Raw genomic sequence first — 21,269 nt, 5'->3', positions numbered from 1 at the left:
CTAGGCAAGCGCTCTACCACTGAGCTAAATCCCCAACCCCTCTCCAGCCCTGTTTTAACCTTTCTATTCTCTGGAGTGTGAGATGAAGGTTTATGGGACAGTGTCCTCAAGGAGTCACACTCATGAGACACAGTCTACAAGGTCCTGATAGGGGACTGTTACGAATCAAACCCCATGGTCTTGCCCATGCTAGAAAAAAACAAAACAAAACAAACAAAAAACTCTAGCTGACTAATCCCATCCCTGGGGTCACCGGGGATTCTAGGCAGGGGCTTTACCACTGAGCCACACCCCCAACCCCTCACTGGGGGATTCTGGGTAGGGGCTCTACCACTGAGCCACGCCCCCAGCCCTTCACTGGGGGATTCTAGGCAGGGGTTCCACCACTGAACCACACCCCAGCCCCTCACTGGGGAATTCTAGGCAGGGGCTCTACCACTGAGCCACGCCCCCAGTCCCTCACTGGGGGATTCTAGGCGTGGCTCTACCACTGAGCCACGCCCCCAGCCCCTCACTGGGGGATTCTAGGCAGGGGCTCTACCACTGAGCCACGCCCCCAGCCCCTCACTGGGGGATTCTAGGCAGGGGCTCTACCACTGAGCCACGCCCCCAGCCCCTCTCTGGGGGATTCCAGGCAGGGGCTCTACCACTGAGCCACACCCCAGCCCCTCACTGGGGGATTCTAGGCAGGGGCTCTACCACTGAGCCACACCCCAGCCCTTCACTGGGGGATTCTAGGCAGGGACTCTACCTCTGAGCTATATTCCCCAGCCCCTGTGGATCTCAAAATATCTAGCCCATTCTCACCCTGGACCACAGACATGGCAAACCATTTGGGGCATTATCTGGAAAGTCACTATCCTCAACAGATGTCCGCCTGATGGAAAGGGCTATCTCTCTCCATTTCCCCTCCTACACCATAAGTTTTTGGATTGGGAAATGGTTCTTTTTATTTTCAGAGGAAACAATAAAGCTATTTTCAGCCCGGGAACAAATGAGGGCAATAGTCATAAAAGCCTAAAAGCTGGTCCTAGGGAGCCTGCGTCACAGATGTCGGTGGCCTGACCCACGTAGGGGGCATTCGGTTTCACGGGGCAGGAGTGGGTGAGGTGTAGGTAAAAAACAAAGAAGGCTATGAGAAGGGAAGGACAGGGAGGCCCAGAGAGGACACTGGAGTCACACAGCTTGATGAGACACCCAGACACTGAGCCCCACAGAGAGTGTGTGCCCCGCCTTAGGGCATACAGCCCGCGGGTGCCAAGGCCCCATTCTGCAAGGCTCTGCTGGGCACCGGGGCTGTAGCTACGGTGTTTTCTCGGCGCCTGGGAACAGATGGCCCCAGCTCCCACCCACGGAAGCCAAACATTTTCCCTGGCTCATTCGCTCAGAAGCCTGCTCTTGTAAATAGAGAGTAGAAGAGCTCTCTCAAGCAGCGTACGTGCGTGAGTGGCTCACATAGACCTGACACCACGAGGAGAAGCCTTGAAGGGAGCACAGACAGATTCGGGTAAGCAAGGCTCCCTGGGACCGGGGGGGGGGGGCATAGAGCCGGGAGTCTCTGGGCCAGCAAGTCATGAAAGGGTACAGTGTGATCCAGCCAGGCTTGAGACCATTCTTGCCTCTGCCACTCCTATGGGGTCTGGCTGGGTGGGTGGGGGGTGTTCTCTGGCATCAGTTTTCTTGCCTGTGAAATGGACACTTTTCTGGAAAACGGAGTCTGTAGGATTCCGGTGCTTTTTCCTCCCTTCATTCTGGGAGTGGGTGGTCACTTCTCTCCTCACCCTCTTTCACCAGCGAAGCCTTTTTCAGTGCCTTCTTATTTCCTCTGCTGTGTGACCTTAGGTAAACGCCTTCCCCTCTCTGGGTGTCATCCCAGTGGCAAAGGAGAGTCAGAGGAGGATTCCTGGGGGAGGTGGAGTATGCTGGAACTTACAGTGAAGGAGTAGAAAGGGGCGAATGTGAGGGGACTCTCTAGGAGGGAGATGCTTTGTGAGTAATGTGGACAAAACAGACAGAAGCTGGGCACAGTGGGGGACGGCTGGAACTCCGGCACTGACAGGAGGCAGGAGGATCAGAAATTCAGGACCAGTCACAGCCCTGTACCAAAGAAGGGAGGGAAAGGGGAGGAGGGAGGGAGGAGAAGGAAGAAGAAAGGAGAGAGAAAGACGACCATAGATGGGGAAGCCACAAGCAACTGATACACAGCCAGGCTTCAAAGGGTAGGCTGGGGAGATGCCCGAAGGTCCCTGAAGCCAGAATTCACAGGAATCCAGAACTACAGCTGGTAGTGAAGGGATGCAGCCAGCTCTCCGGGGTCAGCAACAAGGCTAAGGTGTCCCCTAAGGTTTCACCCCACCCCCTCCAAACCCCGCTGTCTGTGCCCTCAGCAGCCAGTAATGAAGAGTTACTTCCAGCTAAAAGCCCTTGGAGCTGAGCCAGGCAGCTCCTGAATGCTGAGCCAGCCTCCAGCAGTGGCCGGCAACCCTTGCCACCCTCAAGAGTCCTTATCCACCTCACCAGGCCAAGCCCTCTCTCTAGCCATGGCTGGGAGTCTCGGTCCCAAGAAGAGCCTGATACAGGGGGACAACCGTCTGATTGCCAGGCTTAGTGATCTGGGGATCGGGGTTCAGGGGGATAGATTTGGGGTGGGGAAGGATAGGCATCTCCCTGCTGCAGCGTGTGACTTGAACAAGCTCCACTAAGATGCTGGGCCATCCTCTGTGATAACTTCCTCCCAACAGCAAGATGCAGATCCCACCAAAGGATGCTCTCCCCTGACCTCACCCCCCACCCGTGAGCCTGGTACTGTGCTGCAGGCAACCTGCCCCTGCCCTCTCAGGACATGCCCTGCCTCTGTGGCTTCCTTCCTTCCTTCCTGCCTTCCTTCCTTCCTTCCTTCCTTCCTTCTTTCCTTCTTTCCTTCTTTCCTTCTTCCCTTTCTTGGCTTTTATTCTTAAATGTTTTCTTCCTGTTTCTTTGTTTTGTTTTGTTTTTCTTTTTTTGGCAGCTGGGGACCGAACCCAGGACCTTACGCTTGCTAGGCAAGCGCTCTACCACTGAGCTAAATCCCCAACCCCTCTTTGTTTTATTTTTATTTCTTTTTGTTTTATTTGTTTGCTCCTTTTGAGACAAGGCTAGCAGAGAACTCACTGCCTAGAGCAGTTGTCCTCAGATTCCCAGTCCTCTTGCCTGTGCCTCCCCAAATGCCAAAATTACAAGGGAGTGAGTGTTACCATTACCTAATAAAAACGTTCTCAGTCTGCGGGTTGGCAGTGTTCTCACAACCTCGGGCACAAATGCTTCAGAAATCAAGTCTGAATGGATTGAATGGGAAAGCAATTTAACTCCTTTTTTATTTTAGGTGCATGTGTGTTTTGACTGTGTGCGTGTTTGTGCACCACGCCTGTACCTGGTGCCTGCAGATCCCCTGGGACTAGAGTTTCAGCTGGTTGTGAGCTACCCACCACGTGGGTGCTGGGAATTGAACACCGGTCCTCTGGAAGAGTAGCCAGTGTTCTTAACCACTGTACTTTCACTCTGGCCCAGAAAAACTGATTTTTCCCCCCATACCACAGCCCCCAGTGCTGGGGACTGAACCCAGTCTCTTACACACTCAGAAAGTCTCTTATACACCCAGCAAGTCTCTTGCACGCTCAGCAAGACGCTTACACACTCAGCAAGCTTCTTACACACTCAGAAAGTCTCTTACACACCCAGAGAACCGCTTACACACTCAGCAAGCACTCTGCCTCTGAGCCATATGGGGGTTCTAGTCAGGCATTTTTTCTGCCTTGGGAATCTGTCCATGGTGCTGGAGTTCAGGGCAAGCCGCAAAGGAGTTGATCCAGCAGCTCAGGCAGGTCCCTCGCAGATCTGCTTGTCTACAAGGCTAGGTTTCGATGCCTCTGATTTGGTGTGCTTAAAGGGAGCCCATGGGGGTTGGGAATTTAGCTCAGTGGTAGAGCGCTTGCCTAGGAAGTGCAAGGCCCTGGGTTCAGTCCCCAGCTCCGAAAAAAAAAGAACAAAAAAAAAAAAAAAAACAAAAAAAAAAACAAAAACAAAAAACAAAAAAGGGAGCCCAGAAGTTCCAAGCTCTGGGGTTGCTATGAGGATAAGTGTGGTTAATTGTCACAGGGATGTGTCACTGTATTTTATTATAACACCCATCATCTCCCAAGCAGAACCCTAGCTTTCCCTTCTTACCACCTGGCTTCTTGTCATCTATGATCTATGAAAGCATCCCCTGAGCACCACAGTCCCTGAGAGCAAGAGCAGGTGTCAATATGTCACGGGCCCACTGTGACCATAGCAATGGCCCTCCCTCTCTCCCTCCCAGTGTCCTGAGCAGGCCTCCTACACAGGCTTCTGGCTGCTTGTGAGTTGATGGGAAAGATCCTAATGGCTTTAAGCTAATAAGTTGGGAATAAATTGGGTTTGTGTCCACAGAAAGCAGCTGGCATGGGGGTGGGGGGGACCTGAAAGGGCTTAGGGAGGGTGATAGCAGGCACCCTTGGGTGATCTCCCCAATCTTTAAAATTGCATTCACTTGTTCTGGGGGGGGTGGTGTGTGCAAACCTGTGAAAGTCCAAAGACAACATGCTGGAGTCAGACTTCTCTTTGCACTGTGTGGGTTCCAGGATTGAACTCGGGTCACCAGGCTTGCAGGATTGCCCACTGAGCTATCTGACCCTCCCTCCACTAGCACTTTATGATGAAAATGTTAAACATGAATGAAAGCGACAGGAGTTGCCATGGGTGCTCACGGCCTGTTCTGTCTCTTTTCTCAGCCCACATTGCACAGCCAGCCTCGGGCCCAACTTAGGTTAAATAGGTTTCAAAGGTACAGGCCTGTCATCCCTGCACTTAAGAGTCTGATACAGGAAGATTGTAAGTTCAAGGCTAACCTTGGCTAAATGTCGAAACTGTCAGGGGAAAAAAAGGAAGAAAGAAGGGAAAAAAGAAAGGAGGGAGAGATAGAAAAGAGAGAAAAACAATGCAGATGTGAGAGTACTAAATATTACTGTGAACTGGACGTCTCTCTCATATGTGTATGTGTATATATGTGTTTATGTGTGTGTGTGCGCGCACGTGCGAGAGAGAGAGAGAGAGAGAGAGAGAGAGAGAGAGAGATTCACAGACAGACGGATGGACCCAGGCTGAAGCTGAATTCTAACCTTTAACTTCTGACCTGCCTCGACCTCCCAAGTGCTAGGGGGTTACCGGTGTGCACCATCACACTTGTATCATATGCATGTATGTTGTATGTACACGTGGGTGCAGGTGCATACATACGTGAGTGGAGGGCATAGGAAAACATCAGGTGTCCTGCTCTATCACTGTCTGTGTTACTGTCCTGAGTCAGTGTCTTGCATTCAATCAAAAGCTAGGCAGGCAGCCAGCTAGCCCCGGCCACCCTCCTGTGTCCATCACCACTGCTATAGGGCTGAGCATACAGGATTGGCTGGCTTTTTACATGCATGCTTGGGGATCCAAATTTAGATCCTCATGCTTGTGAAGAAGCACTCTCACTGCTGGGTTATCTCTCCACCTCCCGTTTATTTGGCTGGTTTTGTTTTATTTTGTTTTGTTTTGTTCTTTCGTTTTTAGACATGTTTCGGGTAGCTCGGGCTGATCTCAAACTGACCACATAACCAAGGATGACCTTGAACTTTTCATCCTCCTGCCTCTACCTTTGGAGTGCCGGGATGACATATTACCAGACAGGACCAGCACTTTGGCTGAGTTTTGGCAAACGTTCGCAATGTGCAAGACCCGTGTTACCAGGACACAGAGCGCCCCCCACGCCCAGCTCCCTGCAGCCCTGCCTCTCTCCCAAACCCCCGCAGAGGGTAGCCAGCATCTGACTGCTTTAGAGGACTCCTATCTGTTCTAGGAATTCACAGAAACGGGGCCACATGATGTCTGTTCTCTCAGTAACACATCCGAGGCTCACAGGTGCAGGACACAAGGAAGGCTTCATTTTACATTCTGAGCGGGTACCATGGGTAGGCGTACTGCAGGCTGTCATCCACCTCCTATTCGTAACACATGGCCTGTCTCCAGTTTACTACTATGAATAAAATGTACAGTTGTCCCTTGGTATCTGCAAGGGATTCTATATAAAACCCTTCTGGTTCCAGAATCCAAGGTGGCTTGTTAAATGGCGCTGTGCTTTGTATAGACCCTGAACACACCCTTCCATATGCCTTTTTTTTCAGTTTTTTTAAAATTTTATTTATATGAGTACACTGTCTCTGTCCTCAGACATATAAAAAGAGGGCATCGGATCCCATTACAGATGGCTGGGAGCCACCATGTGATTGCTGGGACTTGAACTCCAGACCTCTGGAAGAGCAGCCAGTGCTCCTAACTTCTGAACCACCTCTCCAGCCACCACCATGCTTTTAGGAATGGAAGACAGGATTGCATGCAGCACAGGCTAGCCTCAAAGTTTCCACGTAGCCAAGGATAGCTTTAGACTCCAGTTCCTTCCTGCTCCCCCTTCTCAAGTGTTAGAATTGCAGGTTCGGGGGGGGGGGGGGCTGGGGATTTAGCTCAGTGGTAGAGCGCTTACCTAGGAAGCGCAAGGCCCTGGGTTCGGTCCCCAGCTCCGAAAAAAAAAACAACAACAACAAAAAAAAGAATTGCAGGTTCGGGCCAACATGTCCCATTTCATGAAGTGCTGGGGATAGGACTCACGGCTTCTCCCATGCAAAGAGAGTGCCCAGCCAACTGAATTACATTGCTGGCCATATTAATTTTAATCAAAGCGTTCTTTTTCTTCTTAGTAACTATGTAGATGATTTATGATGTCCTCCTTCCCATAAGCTAATGACTGAGTACTGGGAATGTGGCTCAGCAGTAGAGAAATTACCTAGGGTGTGTGATGTCTGTCTTCCCGTGCACATGCATACACACATGCACACACCAGCACACACATGGTGAGTCACAACTTTAATTTCAGTTCCGTGGAACCCGATGCCCTTTTCTGACCAGCTTGGGCAATAGGTAGACACAGATGTACATCTAAATGTGCAGATAAACACAAGCATAAAATTTAAAATATATATATTCTTTAGAGACCCTGTCACCTGCAGTGTAGCATATCCTTGTTTTCCAAAATCCCCTCAGCTCTCGTTGCTATTGTTAGAATTTTTTTTTTTTGCTACTATTCAAAGGTGAAATGGCTATGTTGTTCTCTCAGGGTAATCTTCACGGAGTGGCAGCATCTCTCTTTCTCCCTGTACCGTTACAGAACTCGGTTCCATTACCTTTAAAACTTTCATAGGATGTCTTTATTATTTGAAGCCCAGTGTGCAGGAGCAGAGAAATAAGAATTCTTTATTATACTCGCCTCTCTAGACTCCAGACCTTGGTCTACATAAGTTGCTTGCTTTTGGTGGTGGTGGTGGTGGTGGGCTGTGTGTGTGTTCGTGTGTGTGTGTGTTTGTGTGTGTGTGTGTGCATGCGTGCATGTGTGTGTCTGTGCATGTGTATGTCTGTGTGTGCACACATATGTGTGCATTTGTGTGTGTGTGCATTTGTGTGTGTGTGCATGGGTGTGTGTGCACATGGATGTGTGCGTGTGTGTGTTCGTGTGTGTGTGTGTGCGTGCATGCATGTGTGTATCTGTGCATGTGTATGTCTGTGTGTGCACACATATGTGTGCATTTGTGTGTGTGTGCATGGGTGTGTGTGCACATGGATGTCTGCATGTGTGTGTTTGTGTGTGTGTTTGTGTGTGTGTGTGTGTGTGTGTGTGTGTGTGTACTGTGTTGCTGAGGCATCTTGTCAATCCCACCATATTTGTTGAGAGTGGAGCTAGTTGACATGGCTAGAATGGTGGAGAGTTAGCCACAGAGTCTCTCTCTCTCTCTCTCTCTCTCTCTCTCCCTCCCTCCCTCCCTCCCTCCCTCCCTCCCTCCCTCTCTCTCTCTCTCTCTCTCTCCCTCTCTCTCTCTCTCTCTCTCTCTCTCTCTCTCTCTCTCTCTCTTTCTCTCTCTCTCTCTCTCGTTCTTCCTCCCAGCGCTAGGATTACAGGCATGTGTCACCATTTTTTTTTTTTTTTGGTTCTTTTTTTCGGAGCTGGGGACCGAACCCAGGGCCTTGTGCTTCCTAGGTAAGCGCTCTACCACTGAGCTAAATCCCCAGCCCCCATGTGTCACCATTTTTAATGTGGACTCTAGGGATTTAACTTCTATGGTTCTCATGCTTGCCCAGCAAGTACGCTATTGGTTGAGCCACCTCCCCGGCCTCCCAGTTCCTTCCTCTTCTGACGGCAGGTTTCTGCTCATTTGTCATTCCCAGAAAGCCATTTTATTCTGCTCCTCTGGTTCTTCTAGACCAAGAGAGTGGAAGTCATCCTTTGGATTCCGTCCCACCTCCTATTTCTGTGTCACTTAACACTCTCACACTTCTGGCTTTCCATATTATTCTAAATCCTCTCTAACCATGGACATATCTTAGGGACTTAAGATTTCGCTGTAGAGCTCACACGCGATTTCACTGATTTTCTTGGGTTTTTCAATCTAGCATTCACATTGTTCCCTGCCGGGAAGCATGTGACATCACACCTTCTTGTGCCACTCAACCACCTGCAGTGCTCGCTATTGCCACCAGCATCTCAGACGGCAAAGCCTGTCTATATTTAGAACTAATTCCTTGGGTTAGATTTTCTGGACCAACGGGGTGTTGTTGCTGTTGTTGTTTTTTAGGGCCAATTTATTTTCCAGAAGAGTTGTCCCAATTGACACTTGAACCAGAAAGGGGATTGTTTACTTACTTATTTAGTTTGCACTTCTGGAGGTAATACCAAGACCCTCGTGCTAGGCAGGGACTCTACCGCTGAGCCACACCCCAGCCCCTCACTGGGGGATTCTAGGCAGGGGCTCTACCACTGAGCCACGCCCCCAGTCCCTCATTGGGGGATTCTAGGCAGGGGCTCTACCACTGAGCCACGCCCCCAGCCCCTCACTGGGGGATTCTAGGCAGGGGCTCTACCACTGAGCCACGCCCCCAGTCCCTCATTGGGGGATTCTAGGCAGGGGCTCTACCACTGAGCCACACCCCAGCCCCTCACTGAGGGATTCTAGGCAGGGGCTCTACCACTGAGCCACACCCCAGCCCCTCCCTGGGGGATTCTAGGCAGGGGCTCTACCACTGAGCCAAACTCGAAGCTCTCGTTTTACTTTTCATTTTAAGACAACATCACTCTAACTTGTTCAGGCTGGGCTTCAACTCACCCTATAACCAGACTAACCTCAACTTTTGATCATCCTGCTTCAGCCTCTCAGGAAGAAGAAAATGTTAAAATTGGATCTAGTCTTGTCTCCTCCATTAACAAAAGGTATCCCCAAGTTCCAACTGCTTCCTGGCCCTGTCTGATTTCATGTCCTGACCCCACCTCCCCCCACTTCTCTCTCTTTCTCTCCCACCCTCTGTCCTTCACTCTCTCCCTTCCTTCCTCCTTCAGTTCCATATATATATATATATATATATATATATATATATATATATATATATATAATCACCTTTGTGGGGTAGGAGTAAGGGCAGGGTCTCTGTAGCTCAGGCTGGCCTTGAACTTTCCCTGGGCCTCCGCCTGCCTCCACGTCCCGAGTGCTGGGATAACAGACATGCACCACCACACCTAGTTTACACAATGCTGAACTACATCCATACCCTACATAGAGCTGTAGACTATGCGAAGCCTCGGGCGGGGCCTTGCACTCTGAGATTATTCTAACTCATTGGAAGCTCCCACAGATCACCTTCTGTGGCCTACGGAGTTGCAAAAGAAGTCCAAGAGGCACACGCTGTCCTTGAGTGTATACATGACACTTTCCAGTCAGGTGTGTCAATACACACCTGTCATCCCAGCACTCTAGAGGCTGAGGTACAAGGATCCCGAATCCTGGGCCAACCTGAGCTATGATGAGAGGCCTTTAAAAAAAAAAAAGACATTTCTAGGAACTCTGATCTGTGAGAGGGAGGCTGGCAAGATGACGAGAAAGCCCTCAGCCATGGGCAGAACCAAGCAGGCTCCCAGGATGAAGTGGGGACGCAGACAAGAGGAGGGGTATCGAGACAAATGCGTCTCTCTGTGCCTCGGTCCTGAAGACCCTCACTTACAGGTCCCAGACTCAAAGGACTTAGTTAGGGTCCCACTTAATTCCTGGCCTCATCTTTACGGCCCCCATGGGACACGTGGCCAGGACCAGGGTCAGAACAGACTCTTCTGCAGCAATCAGCACCAGCCCCAGGACAATGTCACAGATACAGCCCCGGGAGACTAAGCCTGGCAAGAAACTTGAAGGGGTTGGGCAATGAAGACAGACAGCTAGGACACCAAACCATCCTGTATGCTGTACTGTCAGACCTTGTAACCTGAGGGTGGACAGAAGGAAGTGGGCAGTGACACACGTAGTGTGAAAAGGCTGTGGGAGGGACCATGAGGGGCGGGACCTAGGGAAGTGATGGGGTGGAGCTAGGAGCTAGGGACTAATAAGTAGTGTTTGAGAGCTGGAGGTGAGGCCAGGTGGGACGAAGTGGGCTCAGAGGAGGAGAGTGGAGCAAGTGGGAATAACGAGGGTGGAGCTAGACAAATGAAGTAGAAGGCGGGGAAGAGGGCGATAGACGAGGGAACAGGCAGGCAGCAAGGAAGGCGGGGAAAGAATAGAGGGAATGAAGAAAGAATAGAGGCGAGGTTAGGGCAGGCGGAGAGGAAGGTAGGGAAAGGGGGCAGGCTCTGTGGTCTGGTTGGGGCTAAGAGCATAGAAGGAAAGAGGACGAAGACAGCAAAGAGAAGCGGGGCCTTAGACGGGGCAGTTCAGAGGCGGAGCTAGAGGCGGAGCTAGAGTGAGTGGAGCACTAGTAGAGAAAATGGGGCGGGGAATATGGTAAAGACTGGGTAGGGCCAGGGGCGGAGTGACTAGGAGAGAAAGAGAGGCTTAGGGCAGATTCATAGAGAGTGGATGTAGCGCGGGCGGGAAGACTGGGCGACTGAGTGGTAGTAGGCCCCGCTGGAGGCCGGACCTGGGTGGAGCCCTGTGAAGTGGGCGTGGCGTGACGGGGCGTGGTTCCGAGAATGGGGCGGTGCATCTGAATGGTGAAAAGCATGACTGAAGGCGGGAGTTGGGCGGAGTCATACGGTGGGCGGTGCTATGTGGGCGGTGCTAGGGGACGGGCGGGGCGTGAGCCGGGCTAGCTCGCCGCAGCTGCTGCGCCCCTCGCACGCGCTCGCGGACCCGGGCCCGCGGACCGGGACACCAAGGAGGACGCCCGCCGCGCCCGGCCCAAGCCTCGAAGAACGGGGCACAGCGCAAAGGGTCCGGGCGCGGGCGGCGGGCAGCCACCGAGGATCCCAGCCTGGGGCCGGCCGAGGTGAGTGTCGCCACGGAGGTGGCGGGGAGACGCCGGCGGGGACCTGTCGGAGCCTTTGTCTGCCGCGCGCGGCCCCAGTTGCGTCGCCTCCCCCTTCCGCCCTCCCAGGCGCCGGTTCGTTGCCGCACCCCTTGTCCGGGGAGGATGGGTATCCTCCTGCAGTGCAAGATCCCCTGCATCCCAGTTGTGAGAGCGGGACGCAGGCTCTAGAAGGGGACAAACGCGGGTGGCCTTGGCCAAGCCGGGTCAAGGCATTATCTCCTCCCTTGGTCACATCTCAGGGGTCCTTGCACCTGAAGTTCCTTCCCGTCCCATCTCCTTCTATCACTCCCTTCTGCCCAGCCAACCTCCTTCGAGTTCTGAAAAAGGTTATGACAGAAGCAGGGCCTGGGCACTGGGTCACGACCTCTGAGTTGCCCCTGAAGTCTCTCTTTGCTGGTGGCCGTGTGGGCCGGGGTCCAACTTCGATACTGCTAGGGTTGCCTGTGGAAGAAACATCAGGGTCTTCTAGTGTCCGGACTGTGCAGGAACCTAAAGCATGGAGAGAGGTGGGCCTGGGCTACCCCTCTGCCCTGAGGCCATCCCAGGCCTTGACCAGTCGGTGGCACTGACGTTACAGTCATCTGTCCCCTAGCACTCAGAGGAGCTGTCCAAAGTAGCTCAAAACCCACAATCCTGCAGCGGGGAGTGGAGCCTTACGATGCGCAGGGAGACTCCCTAAACAACGTCTGGGCACGGGACAGGGGCATCCAAGGGCATCTAGTAAACAAGACTTGTGACTAGAGCCAGAAGAAGGCCTGAGGAGGTTGAACAGTGAAGTGAAATTTAATTTTTCTGCCCCTTCTGCTGGCTGCACATGTGGGGCAAGCAGCCTGAGAGAATGCTTCCCTACAGCAACTGGGAGGGGCCAGTGGTGGTCAGCCAGGTCAGGGTTCCGTTAGAGCTGCCCGGCTGTGGGTTTGGCTTTCCTCTGCCTTTTTTGGTTATTTCTTCTGCAGACTGGCACGGTTGCTTAGTTTTACAGGACTACTGAGAGCTTGGATCCCGCTTTGACCCACTGGGTACTTAGGGGTGGCTTGCATCCCTATTAAAACGCCAAGTGTGCATAGTTAAATTTCTCCTATCAACCACGCAGTCCCTCTCTGAAGTACTGTGTCACTCTCTAGGTGGGTGCGCTAGAGCCTAGGGTGGTCTGAAAACTAAGTAAATGTCCTGTATCATTCACCATGCTTTCGTGACAAGCACTGAGGGGTCCCAAGTCAGGAGCGCAGAGAAAAGCTTCCTTTCCCATGTCTATCTGCATGCCCGTACATTTCAATTAAAGTGGGTACAGGAACAGAAAGGATCTGCGACCCTGGATGTTGAACGTTGGGGGCTGGGAAAGGACAGAGATGAAAGCCGTGGGGACAGTGTAGGTGGCAGCTGCCTGCCACGCTGACTGAGCCAGAGCAAACAGCCTGGCAGGATGCCAAACACGTTCGCCTTCCCGGATGGTGTGGCCTCAGCTTGGCAGAAACCTCTCATGCTGGTCTGGCTTGTCTGGGAGATTGCATCATGGGAGCCCCTACTGAAGATGTGCCAGGCTTTTGGGATCTCGGGTGTCCTTCAGGACTGGGCTTCTGTTCCAGGTGGATCAGGGGACACTGTGAATGGTGTTTCAACAGTGTCGCCTTCCTCAGCTCCTCCTGTGTAAGGTTGGAAGGCAGGAGTATGATCTGGTAACTCTAAGTCTTCACTAACGCACACCCTTTGGAGATCAGGGAAGTGTATGACGAGTGACTGATAAAACTGGGATGGTATCCAATGCCACTGTCGTTCAAACCCATGCCAGCTATGCCTTAAGCCCCTCCAAGGCTCTCCCAGTTCCAGATATGGCTAGCTACTAGGACCAGAGTAACTGGAGAGGGGACCTTCAGAACAAGCCTCAAGCCTGGAGGGCAGGTTCACCTGGCTTCCTAGCACCCGGAAAGAGAAGTTCTCTGCCTCTTTTCCACTGACCATGTGTACTGGGCCAGCCACCAATAGGTGTACAATTCCTTAGGTCCCAGATCGTAAGTATGCTGCAGGCTCCAAGGCCCCAAGGAGACTCAGTCTCTGACCCTAACACCACTCTGTCAAGAGTTAGAGAATGGAGAGGTGACATGTCCAGGAGCGGGGTAACTGGAGGGAAGACCTCACCTGGGGATCTGGGAAAGAGGTAAACCGAGGCAGCGGCCCTGCAGAAACGAGGACGTGGTAAAGAAATAAAAGCAGGTGGCTGGGTTGGGGATTTGGCTCAGTGGTAGAGCGCTTGCCTAGCAAGCGCAAGGCCCTGGGTTCGATCCCCAGCTCCGAAAAAAAAGAATAGAAAAAAAAAAAAGACCACATCTATTTTAGGGGTGGGGAATTTAGCTCAGTGGTAGAGCGCTTGCCTAGGAAGTGCAAGACCCTGGGTTCGGTCCCCAGCTCCGAAAAAAAGAATAGAAAAAAAAAACCACATCTATTTTAGGGGTTGGGAATTTAGCTCAGTGGTAGAGCGCTTGCCTAGGAAGCGCAAGGCCCTGGGTTCGGTCCCCAGCTCCGAAAAAAAGAACAACAACAAAAAAAACCCAGGTGGCTATGGCACAGGGCACACTGGTGACACAGGTCCAAAAGTAACACAATGTAGTTCTCAAAGGTGGCATCCTTTAGAGGTGCAGCCTCTGGCTTCTCTCACTTTGCTTGCTGAGAAGGAGAGGCTGTCTCTGTCCATGATCTGGGTCCTCTGGCCAAACAGTACCATTGCTGTGTATGTTTCATGCTATAGGAAGACTGTGTATCTTCTCATTATCAAATAAAAATGTCAACAGAGTTTGAAAACTCACCTGACGAAACTTAAAGGAAAAGTCAGACACTCCATACACACGGAGTTACCTAAATATTGGAGCATTCCTCAGCCACAGGTTCCCTTTCCTCCAAAATAAGGGTTGGTTAGATCTGAGCTGAAGCAAGAAACACTGAGGTAAGACTATAATTGGTATAGCTCAGTGGTAGAGCCCCTGCCTAGAATCCCCCAGTGAGGGGCTGGGGGCGTGGCTCAGTGGTAGAGCCTCTGCCTAGAATCCCCCAGTGAGGGGCTGAGGTATGGCTCAGTGGTAGAGCACTTGTATAGTATGTGTGTCTCTGAGCTTTATCCTCAGGCCCACAAAATATATTCTAACAAGGAAGCCAATGGATGAGGGTGAATGGACAGAATGCCCTGAGGTATGCACCCTGACGACTTAGCTGTGGGATCACAGTGTCCCCTCCCCTCACTGCCTCGTCTCTTTTCCTCACAGTGTGAACTGCCATGGGCTCCATTGGAAGCCAGCGCCTCAAGGAGCCCTGTGTGGCAGCCACATCTGGCCAGAGTGTGGTGACAAGCTTTGACAACTTTCAGCTGGAGACGACAATCGAGGGGGCTCAGGATCCAGGCATCAGAGTCAGGGGCGTCCCCCCTTTCACAGACTCTGGTGAGTAAGTGACATTGTCTGTCCCAGGGTGGTGACTGACCACATGTCTTTGGGACAAGAGGAGCTTCAGATTGTTATAGGGACTAAGAGGCTCAGTCAGGATGAGGTAGGTGACTAGGGTAGCAAATAACAACTATGCCCAGCTCTGGTCTGTGTCATGTGACCTCTGCCAGTGGCTATCCACATCACAGTCCCTGGCCAGAGAGTCTCCTTCTCATTTGTGTTCTTCAAAGCAACCTGTTCCTGCTTACAGAGAATAAAGACTGGATGTGAAGTTCAAGTAGCTGCTTTTCAGTCCCGCTGTGTGATCTGGAGCAAAGACTTAAACATCCCTGAGCTTGTTTCCCCAAACTGAAGAGCTGGTCCAAATGACTGCATTTTGAACTTTCAGAGCAGCTCTGGGGTTGGGTGGGTGCAGGTTCAACCCTGCCACCATCCCTTGCTTGCTTGGGAACTTTGTGCATCCTTGAGGGACAAGACGCAGGCCTCAACACAGTTGCAGCCAAATTCATAGTATCCCTTAGCATGATCTGGGAGCCACCTGTAAGAAGCACCTGTGAAGGGCTGGAGAGATGGCTCAGCGGTTAAGAGCACCCGACTGCTCTTCCAGAGGTTATGAGTTCAATTCCCAGCAACCACATGGTGGTTCACAACCATCTGTAAAGAGATCCGATGCCCTCTTCTGGTGTATCTGAAGACAGCTACAGTGTACTCATATATAATAAATAATAAATAAATCTTTAAAAAAAAAAAGAAGCACCTGTGAAGGGGCTGGGGATTTAGCTCAGTGGTAGAGCGCTTACCTAGGAAGCGCAAGGCCCTGGGTTCGGTCCCCAGCTCCGAAAAAAAGAACCAAAAAAAAAAAAAAAAAAAAAGAAGAAGCACCTGTGATCCACCTGTAAGAAGCACCTGTGACACCTGTGAGCCACCTGTGAGGATAGAACCTGTGACACCTGGGAGCCACCTGTAAGAAGCACCTGTGATCTACCTGGGAGCCACCTGTGAGGGTAGCACCTGTGACACCTGGGAGCCACCTGTGAGGGTATCACCTTGTGTGGGTGGGTGGTTGATGTAGTACTGCTTCTGGCTCGGACATGTTCTCAGCTCCTTTGCCCCGTGTGGTGTTCTACTCAATGAGCCCCATGTTGGGTTGCAAAGAACACCTGACCTGTGTAGAGAAATGGAGTCATTTCCATTCTAGTCCCCAAGGATGACAAGAGACATGATGGGGGAAGAGCCCAGCAGACAAAGCCATGAAGTAGGTAGGACTTAGTGTTAGCCATGACTTTAACTGTAAAGGCTACAGATATGCCACACTTGATGTTGGAGAGTACAGCAACCAGGGTTCAGTTAGAGAAAAGTAATCAGAAGATGCTAGATAGAAGAAAGGAAAGAAGAAAGGAAGAAAATGGATGGGTGATACATAGATACATAGATGATAGATAAGTGTTAGCTGATTGATGGATAGATAGATAAGATAGATATAGATAGATGGATGATAGAGAAGTGATTGATAGATGATAGGTGGATAGATAGGCAGACAGACGGATGGACAGACAGACAGATGATAGAAGGCCAGGTATAGTGGCTTAGACTTATAATTCCATCATTTGGGAAGCTGAGGGAGGATTACCACAATCCCAGACCAGCCTGGGCTGCATAACTTGATGTTGTCTTAGTAAAACCAAATAAATACTAGAAATGATAGGTGATTAGGTAGATGATGGGTGAATAGGTAGATGATAGGTGAATAGGTAGATGGTGGGTGAATAGATAGGTGATAGGTGAATGGGTAGATGATAGGTGAATGGGTAGATGATGGGTGAATAGGTAGATGATAGGTGAATGGGTAGATGATGGGTGAATAGGTAGATGATGATGGGTGAATAGGTAGATGATAGGTGAATAGGTAGATGATAGGTGAATGGGTAGATGATGGGTGAATAGGTAGATGATAGGTGAATGGGTAGATGATGGGTGAATAGGTAGATGATGGGTGAATAGGTAGATGATGATGGGTGAATAGGTAGATGATAGGTGAATAGATAGATGATAGGTGAATAGGTAGATGATGATGGGTGAATAGGTAGATGATGGGTGAATAGGTAGATGATAGGTGAATGGGTAGATGATGGGTGAATAGGTAGATGATAGGTGAATGGGTAGATGATGGGTGAATAGGTAGATGATAGGTGAATGGGTAGATGATGGGTGGATAGGTAGATGATGGGTGGATAGGTAGATGATGGGTGAATAGGTAGATGATGATGGGTGAATAGGTAGATGATGGGTGAATAGGTAGATGATGATGGGTGAATAGGTAGATGATGGGTGAATAGGTAGATGATGGGTGAATGGGTAGATGATGGATGAATGGGTAGATGATAGGTGAATGGGTAGATGATGGTGAATGGGTAGATGATGGGTGAATAGGTAGATGATGGGTAGATAGGTAGATGATGGGTGAATAGGTAGATGATGATGGGTGAATAGGTAGATGATGGGTGAATAGGTAGATGATGATGGGTGAATAGGTAGATGATAGGTGAATAGGTAGATGATAGGTGAATAGGTAGATGATAGGTGAATGGGTAGATGATGGGTGAATGGGTAGATGATGGGTGAATAGGTAGATGATGGGTGAATGGGTAGATGATAGGTGAATAGGTAGATGATAGGTGGATAGGTAGATGATGGGTGGATAGGTAGATGATGGGTGAATAGGTAGATGATGGGTGGATAGGTAGATGATGGGTGAATAGGTAGATGATGATGGGTGAATAGGTAGATGATAGGTGAATAGATAGATGATAGGTGAATAGGTAGATGATAGGTAAATGGGTAGATGATGGGTGAATAGGTAGATGATGGGTGAATAGGTAGATGATGGGTGAATAGGTAGATGATGGGTGGATAGGTAGATGATGGGTGGATAGGTAGATGATGGGTGAATAGGTAGATGATGATGGGTGAATAGGTAGATGATAGGTGAATGGGTAGATGATGGGTGAATAGGTAGATGATGGGTGAATAGGTAGATGATGATGGGTGAATAGGTAGATGATAGGTGAATAGATAGATGATAGGTGAATAGGTAGATGATAGGTAAATGGGTAGATGATGGGTGAATAGGTAGATGATGGGTGAATAGGTAGATGATGGGTGAATAGGTAGATGATGGGTGGATAGGTAGATGATGGGTGGATAGGTAGATGATGGGTGAATAGGTAGATGATGATGGGTGAATAGGTAGATGATAGGTGAATGGGTAGATGATGGGTGAATAGGTAGATGATGGGTGAATAGGTAGATAATGGGTGAATAGGTAGATGATGATGGGTGAATAGGTAGATGATAGGTGAATAGATAGATGATAGGTGAATAGGTAGATGATAGGTGAATGGGTAGATGATGGGTGGATAGGTAGATGATAGGTGGATAGGTAGATGATGGGTGAATAGGTAGATGGGTGAATAGGTAGATGATAGGTGAATAGGTAGATCATGGGTGAATAGGTAGATCATGGGTGGATGAGTAGGAGAGTAGATAAATGGACAGACGGCTAAATGATAGGTGGGTGGGTAGATAGATCGGTTAAATAGATCATAGATTGGGTAGACAGATGGATAGGTGAATGGGTAGAGGGATATACAGATGACGGATGGATGGAGGATATATGGTTTATGAACATAGATTGATGGAGTGTAGATGGACAGTGGGGTGGATGATGGAGGATGGATGGATGAATAGAAGATGGATGGGCGAATAGATAATGGCTAGATGGATGATAAAGGGGTGACTGAGGAATGGGTGGGGGATGGGTGATTAGATGATGGGTGGATGCATGAATGGCAGATGTATGGACAGATGGATGACTGATGGGTGAGAAATGGATGGAGGATGGATGGACGGGTGGGTGGGTGGGTGGATGGATGGATGGACGGGTAGGTGGGTGGGTGGATGGATGAATGGACAGATGGGTGGATGGGTGGATGGGTGGATTGGTGGGTGGATGGATGGATGGGTGGATGGATGGACGGACGGACGGATGGATAGATGGATGGGTGGATGGATGGATGGGTGGGTAGATGGCTAACTGGTGGATATGGGATGCATAGGTGGTTAGATGATGGGTGGACAGATGGATGAATAGCAGGATGGATGGACCATGGATAGAGAATGTCTGGATAGATGGATGATGGATAGGAAGAAGCATAGTTATAGACATGATATGGATTTGTGCACATGTATAGATATTTACTATAAGAAACTGGCTTACTGGGGTTGGGGATTTAGCTCAGCGGTAGAGCGCTTGCCTAGGAAGCGCAAGGCCCTGGGTTCGGTCCCCAGCTCCGAAAAAAAAGAACCAAAAAAAAAAAAAAAAAGAAAAAAGAAACTGGCTTACTAGAGTAGGGCTGGTGAAGCCAGTATCTTACTTAGAGCACGTTCTGTTGCTCTAACAAAACACCTTAGACCAGGTACTTTATAAAGGATAGAGGCTTTTCAAGCCTTCAATGGCCGGGGAATCAAGACCTTGTCACATGTTCCTATTTGGCTTCTGTGAGGGCCTAATAATGACAGCCCAGTGGTGGGACCCTGGGGGAGGTGCCACAGGAGGAGACATAAATGGGAGAAAGTCACAGGACATGCCAGGGTCATCGGCTCCCAGGGTCAGAGGACATTCCTTGCAGAGAAACATGGACTCATTGTAGAGATCCCAACACCTATCATGGTAAACCTCTACATCACCTCAGCGATGACCAAGCCTTCGCCAGTGTGTGAGCCCTTGGCAGGGACATACCCCAGCCAGTCACAGCAGATATCCAAAGTGTACAAAGCGGGCATCCTGGATCCCCAACCCAAGGTGAGACCACCAGAAGACCAGAAGCCGCCTCTGATTAGGCCAGGCCCACTCAATGGAAGACCACTTTCTGCTGAGCTCTCCCTGGCCATGCTTCAATAAGTCACGGATCAACCAAGCCCCGAGCCTCAGCTGCTGAGCCATGAAACAGCCCCTCGCAGTGTCCTCACAGTGTCCTGCTTACCAACTCAGCTCCTTCAGCAAACTTACGACCCAAACAGAGCCAAAGCAGGGTCATACCGCCACTAAGCACGATACAGTCAATTTGGGCCCCTGAGACCATGTAAGCCCATTCCTCAGAGTCCATGGCTAACTGCTAGCAGTTCTCGCAGGTCCCGTGTCCTCAATACAGCTAGCAATTCGAAACACACCTTTTTTTAATAATCTATTTTGATTTTATGTACATTGGTGTTTCAACTGTGTGAGGATGCCAGGTCCCTTGGAACAGGAGTTACAGACGCTTGTGTGCTGCCCTGTAGGTGCCCAGAACTGAATCCAGGTCCTCTGGAAGAACAGCCAGTGCTCTTAACGGCTGAGCCCCAAAGTACATTTTTGAGGGGAAAAAAAACCTGGATGTGGAGGTGCATTCCTTTAATAGCAGCACTTGGGAAGCAGAGCTCTGTGAGTTCAAGGCCAGCTTGGTCTACAGAGCTAGTTCTAGGACAGCCAGTGCTATACATAGAGAAATCAAACCCACTCCCTGAGTTGGGGGGAGCGGTGGGGAAAGAAAGTTATTTGTTTATTACTCTAGTGGGGTTGAGGGTTTATTACTCTGTAGAGATCAGAGGGCAGTGTGCGGGAGTTTTCTTCCACCAGGTGGGTTCCGAAGACTGAATTGAGGTTGTGAAGTTTGGCAGCGCTCACCATTGCCCACTGAGCCGTCTCTCCAGCCCTCTCTGAATATATCTTATGTTGCCGATAAGGGCGTGTAAGAGGGAATAAAAAAAATATTTAAGGGCTGGTCAAATGGCTCAGTGGGTAAAGCTGCTTGTCACCAGGGCTGACGACTTAAGTTTGATCTCCAGAATCCACACGGTAGAAAGAACCAGATTTCCAAACGTTGTCTCTGACCTCCACATGCAGCCAGGTGGACGGCTCAGCAGGGAAGGTGCTTGCTGTGCAAGCGTGAGGACCCGAGTTCAATCCCCAAAATGTACATGAAAAACTAGGTGTGGGGGCTGGAGCGATGGCTCAGCAGTTAAGAGCACTGGGTTAAGATCCGACCTGGGTTCCGATCCCAGCACTCACAACCGTCCTTAACTCTGGCTCCAGGGGATCTGACACCTTTGCCTGGCCTCCGAGGGCACCAACATGCGATGCACACATGTACATGCATAAAAACACTTATACACATAAAATAAGAAAGTAAAATTTGAAAACAAAAATAAAAAGACCCAAGCAGGTTACCATCCCAGCACCAGGGAAATAGGGGAACCCCTGGTTTGCTGACCAGCCAGTCTAGCTTGACTGGTTACCAGCTCCAAGCTCAGTAGAGACATCAGCAATAAGGTAGACAGAGGTAGAGTCAAGCATCTGATGTCCCCCACTGGCCTCCA

The 21,269-nt window shown here is 50.3% G+C and overlaps 1 protein-coding gene across 3 annotated transcripts in view; it reads left to right on the top strand.

Annotated features, from left to right (window-relative positions):
- The first annotated feature begins 1,244 nt into the window (after positions 1–1,244).
- The window catches only part of Slc29a4 (solute carrier family 29 member 4), a 31,230-nt gene continuing 11,205 nt past the window's right edge, over positions 1,245–21,269 (top strand). Inside the window, exons 1-2 of one of the 3 annotated variants that reach the window (XM_039089186.2) lie at positions 1,245–1,507; positions 14,679–14,852. In XM_039089186.2, coding sequence (XP_038945114.1) covers positions 14,690–14,852 — 163 coding nt within the window. In that variant the 5' untranslated portion in view covers positions 1,245–1,507; positions 14,679–14,689. Of the gene's footprint in view, positions 1,508–11,158; positions 11,383–14,678; positions 14,853–21,269 lie in introns of those variants that run through there. The other 2 variants (XM_039089185.2, NM_001105911.1) reach the window with 2 other exon arrangements.

This window comes from Rattus norvegicus, chromosome 12, assembly GCF_036323735.1.
Source record: "Rattus norvegicus strain BN/NHsdMcwi chromosome 12, GRCr8, whole genome shotgun sequence".
Classification (NCBI taxonomy): domain Eukaryota; kingdom Metazoa; phylum Chordata; class Mammalia; order Rodentia; family Muridae; genus Rattus; species Rattus norvegicus.
This window is presented reverse-complemented; position numbering and strand designations above follow the sequence as displayed.